The sequence below is a fragment of the Oryzias melastigma genome, linkage group LG8 (genome assembly GCF_002922805.2).
Source record: "Oryzias melastigma strain HK-1 linkage group LG8, ASM292280v2, whole genome shotgun sequence".
NCBI lineage: Eukaryota > Metazoa > Chordata > Actinopteri > Beloniformes > Adrianichthyidae > Oryzias > Oryzias melastigma.
In genome coordinates this window covers 15,957,776-15,962,837 of record NC_050519.1, presented here as the reverse complement: position 1 = coordinate 15,962,837, position 5,062 = coordinate 15,957,776, and the positions used below count along the sequence as shown (strand labels likewise).

At 43.9% G+C, this 5,062-nt stretch overlaps 2 protein-coding genes across 3 annotated transcripts in view; one reads left to right on the top strand and one right to left on the bottom strand.

Annotated features, from left to right (window-relative positions):
- The window catches only part of b9d1 (B9 protein domain 1), a 3,568-nt gene extending 2,729 nt beyond the window's left edge, over window positions 1-839 (top strand). The window contains exon 7 of the mRNA XM_024271946.2: window positions 354-839. Coding sequence (XP_024127714.1) covers window positions 354-490 — 137 coding nt within the window. The 3' untranslated portion in view covers window positions 491-839. The remainder of the gene's footprint in view (window positions 1-353) is intronic.
- Window positions 840-980: 141 nt separating this feature from the next.
- epn2 (epsin 2) overlaps window positions 981-5,062 on the bottom strand; it is a 21,714-nt gene continuing 17,632 nt past the window's right edge. Inside the window, exons 8-10 of one of the 2 annotated variants that reach the window (XM_024271944.2) lie at window positions 4,917-5,009; window positions 3,756-3,983; window positions 981-3,646 (exon numbers count right to left, since the gene is read on the bottom strand). In XM_024271944.2, the coding sequence (XP_024127712.1) occupies window positions 3,306-3,646; window positions 3,756-3,983; window positions 4,917-5,009 (662 nt within the window). In that variant the 3' untranslated portion in view covers window positions 981-3,305. The remainder of the gene's footprint in view (window positions 3,647-3,755; window positions 3,984-4,916; window positions 5,010-5,062) is intronic. The other variant, XM_024271945.2, reaches the window with a different exon arrangement.

Here is a 5,062-nt window from a genome sequence, read left to right as displayed (position 1 = left end):
ACCACTTAATATCAATTGTGCGATTTTTTTTTTTTAACTTCAACTTTTACAGAAAACATTTAAGTTACTATCTTGTGTGCACCATTTACTACCCATGTTTTTTATTGTTTAATTTCAAATAATTGAAGTAAAAAAAATCTGGTTAGTAACTGGTGCACCCCAGTTACTAACTAGAATTGTTTTACTTCAATTTTTAGAAAAGGAAAAGTTTTTTTTTTAACTCAAATTATTTTAAACTTTGATGTTCAAATGTCCAAATAAATCTAATCATATTTGCATGATTTCTTTTTTTATTTTGCTCTTGAAATGACAAAAAAAGACTAAAGCCCCGCTCTGGTGTGTTTGTTCCGCAGTAACAAGAGTTCGTTCTCAAGGTTTCGTCACCGTTTCCTTCCACATCACCACTAAAGACATGAAGAAGATGGGCTACGACACCGGACCGTGCAACCTCCAGACTGCTGCCAGCGTGGACCAACCCTGCACTTTCTAAAGGATTTTATACTCAAATGTAAATACGTATATTTTTGCAGAAGTTTGTTTATAATAAATGCTAAGTGCTGCCTTTGGTTGAAAGAGAAGCAGACAGCAGAGTTGCAGTGAAACCTTTTATTTTGAAGCGACGCGGCGACACCCGCCCTCCTCCATCCGCCTGCTGCGCCTGTTTGTTTAGATGCCGTTAAAATACCACGACGACTTTTCCTACAAAATAAACCCAGTACACAGAATAATAAGGAATACAGAAAAAACAGTATGTTACAATAGTACAAATGATAAATTATATCATACAGTTATAATGCCAACAGGTCGGGAGTATGGATCCAATAAAAATAATAAAAAAAGAAGAAGCAGCCTGCACCCAGTACTATGAGAAGGTAACTAGACGCACATGAAAGAGAAAAATTAAAAGTCTGAATATGTATAGAAAGAGAGCCCATAATAAGGTCAGTCGGTCCTCTTTATAGAAGCAGAAACACAAGAGCTCACTACATTTAGGCTTTATTTTCTATCATCTGTCATTGAATAAACGAATGCAACATTTAATCTGCTCAAGACTAAAAAAAAAGATCATTGAAGTGTTACTGCGTAGTAAAGTTGCTTCCTCTGTTTATCCCAGAAGCACAAACATCTTTTCAGGAAATCTTATTTTGAAAAACAATTTTGTTTTTCCTACTCAAATATTTGCATATGTTTTTGTCAGGATGAAAAACATTCACTGCAGGGTCAAAATCAAGCACCGCTGCAGCGATCCCTCATTTTTAGCCTAAAAATATCTATATACAATAGCACAGGTAACCACGAGGGGGCGCCAAACCACACCCAGAGAGACGTAGATGCTGGCAGCTCCAACTGAAGACACAGCGCCGACTCTCAACACAACAGGTGCAGAACGACTCCAGCACCATCAACGGTGGAGATGCTCCACCTGTCAGGATCTGGTGCGCTCTGACGTATTAAATACTCTGGTATTTACTAAAATGTGCATTTAAATCCAGAAACAAACAGAAAAGCGTCAGTGAGTTGTGGTCCTAGCTGTTGTAGTGTTTTCTACACAAGGCGTCCTTGGAAATCACAGTCGCTTCGACTTTGGTAAATAGTTGTGCTTCTAAGAGAAGAGTGTTACACGGTCTACCCATGGAGTGAAACAGAAGTACACAAAAGAGACACAATCAAGACGACAAACGGCTTTGCACAGCTAAAAAAAAAAAACAACTATAAATGTACATCTGACGAAAGTAAAACAGCTGGTCTGTGTTTACTGTGGGATCCTCCGTCCAATCAATAAACAGATCATGGAAGCGCCCTGTTTGTGTGATTATGAGAGTGATTGTGTTAGCATGTATGTGTGTGAATGTGTGCTTATGTATTTGTGTGTGTTTGTGATTGCATACTTTTGTGTGTGTGTGTGTATTTCTGCATATGTGTGTGGGTGTGTGTGTAATTGTGTCTGTATATTTCTACATGTGTATGTTGGCATGCGTTTTGAGAGTTGGTGTGTGTGTTTGTATACTTTTGTATACATCTGTATACTTGTGTGTGTGCGTTGGTAAGCATTTGTGTGTTTGTATACTTTATTGTGTCTCTATTTTCTATACTTGTGTGTATGTGTTTGTATACTTTCGTGTGTGCGTGTTTGCGTTTGTATCTGTTTGTTTGTACACTTGTGTGTACGTGTTTGTGTACTTGTATGTTGTTTGTGTGCATTTGCGTGTGTGTTTATATGCATGTGTGTGTATTTGTGTGTGTTGCTGAAGCAAATCCCTTACCAGGTAAACTCCTTCCTGACATGCCCTTAAAAAACCCTGGACTCCAACCAAGTCACTTCAGTGGTGCCTACTTGATGAATGGCGCACACACACACACGCACACACACACACACATAGATGTGTATTAAGGCTGCTTATCACTAACTTTGCTCCTTTCCAGCGGCGCTTCTATTTTTCAACTTACAAAAAGAAAGATCTGTTTTGAAAGTACACTTGGAAGCTAAATGCATGTATCGTCCGCACACATAGAAACCCTCCCTAATCCCTTTGACCCTACAGACACATGTAAAACAAATGATCCCACAATGCCTTGCTGCATCCGTTCGTCCTTTTTCCAGGAAGCAGAAATACTGTCGTTTCCTTTAGAAACAGGTGGGAGACAGTGGGAAACGTGTTAGCGAGCGTACAGTTGTTAGTATCTGACCTACACACAAACACACAAAGGAATGACGAGTCTTTGATCCCAGAGTCCGTGTGAGCCGTCAGGAGGAAGGTGATGACAGTGCCGCCGCCGCCGTCGTCCTCTTAAGCTAAGGTGTAACGGTGAGCTCAACAGTCACGGGGAGGAGTAGAAAAGTAAAAGCAAAAATTGTGCAAAAATTCCTGCTTTGTCACAGTCGCGCGTTCACACGGGAATCCGGAGTCCTGGATCCGGTGGGCGGACTCGCCGGAATAAACAGTGTAAAAAGCATGGAGGTGTGCACGCACACATGCAGACGCACACCAGCTGACGGGCTTAGAAAAGATTAGTTCGAGTGAGGATCCTGACGTTAGTACAGTTAGACGTTCCTCCACGGAGGAGAGGAGTAAACTTGAATGGATGAGATCCGGGTCCCGTCCCGTCTCCATAGAGATCTAGACTGTGGGGGCAGCGCCATCTTCAGGTCCCACACGGGACCGGCAGCTTGTAGCGTAGGAAGGTGCTGCAGGAGGGGAGTGTCTGGAACCTGGTTAGGACTGAGTTATAAGTGGATAAATGAGGAAATCTCCGTGTCCGAGTTTCTCAAAGATCAGAGAGCGCCGGCTTCTCTGCACCTCCTTTCACAAGAGGAAGGGGTTGGTGGTTCCGGCGGGCTGGGCCCCGGCCTGTGGCGGCATGCTCATCAGCGGCTGCGGCATGGACATTGAGGCAGGAATCCCCGCGGTCGTTCCTAAGCCGGCCCCGACCCCCATCCCGGGCATCACGCGCCCCGCGGGGGCCATTCCAGGCAGGGGGACCATGGCGATGGGCTGAGGCGGCATGGATGAGAGGGCCATGGGGTCTGCCAGGCCGCCAAAGCCGGACGGCATCGGGCTGACGCGCATCTGGTTGAGGGTAGGGGGAGCCGGCTGGCCCACTTGAAAGGGGTTGGCGTGGGGAGTCCCAGATGGAGCAGAAACATCTAGATGGAGCAAAAGCAAAAGACCATAAAGCGGCGATTATTTCCGCTCCTTCAAGGGGGACAGACACCGCCCTCCGCTGCCCCCTACAGGAACATTTACGGGATCTACCTGTGGAAGCTAGGAAGGGGTTCACCACCGGCGCCGGCTGGGCTGGTTTGGTCACCAATGAGTCCAAGTTGACCAAGGCGGCGTTGGGTCCCAGGAAGGACTCTGGAGTCTTCCTGGTTGGATTGGTGGTGATGGAGGTGGAGGTGGGGAGCGGGTCGAACAGGTCCAGGCTGCCGCTGCTAGCTAAGCTGACCTGGGAGGGGACAGAGGAAGCTACACCCCCGTCACCTGATGCAGGAGAGGATGGAGAAGAGGATGAAAAACGTCCCAGCAACCTTCTATCAACTACATGCTGTCAACTTGTTATCCTTTTCCCTACAAAATAAAAGTCTAACTCATGACTGATCAACTGAGTCACTTCAATGGAACAAAGGAGGCGGTTTCCACACAAAAAGGCGAGTCGGCGCCATAAAACGATGGCGTCATTATGAGACATCAGAGGCAGACAGCCCGGCTGCAGTGGAGACATCCACTAATGCGCTCTCCCAACCCAGAAAGCTAGTACAGATAAGGAAATGCCCACTATAAAGACTCGCCGTGTGGCAGGAAGTCAGATGAGGCGGTGAAAGCCGTAGATGCCCTTTAAACATCTGGAGTTTGGAAATGAAATGATCACGATGACTCAACAGAAACTTGATTAAATCATAGAAATTTGTGACAAAAAAATGAGGATGCCCATGGAAACACCCAGAAGACCTGCACCAAAACAGCTACACACAGCCTTCAGAATAGAAGCTTGATAACGATGGAATTAAGTAAAAAAAAAAAATAAAAAATAAGGAACGTTTAAAAATAAAAGCTTAATAAAGATGGATTAAAAGAAGCAAAAAAAAAAAAAAAGTTTTAATGACGATGAATTAACACTAAAAAAAAAAAAAAAATCACAACCTCTTCAAAATAAAAGCTTGATAATGGTGGATTAACGTCTTTTTTTAACTCAAACCCTTTAAAATTAAAGCTTAAAAATTGTGAATTAAAGTAAAGAAAAATCAAACCCTTCAAAATAAAAGATTGATAAAAAATTATCTGATTGAAAAAAAACCCTGTTAGTTTGCTGGAACATAAACTTTGCGATTGCAGAGAATGATGGGAAAAAAACAAAACAACAACAACAACAACACAGACTCCGTGTCATTAGATGGACAAAGACAGGGTGAGTACCAGTGGGGACAGAGGAGGAAGAGCGCAGGCTGTCAAACTCTGAGAAGTCTTCTTTGGATGTACCATTGGATGTACTGAACAGGTCAAAGCTACCTGTAAGAAGACAACGCACACACAACCACGCACACACACACACACACACACAC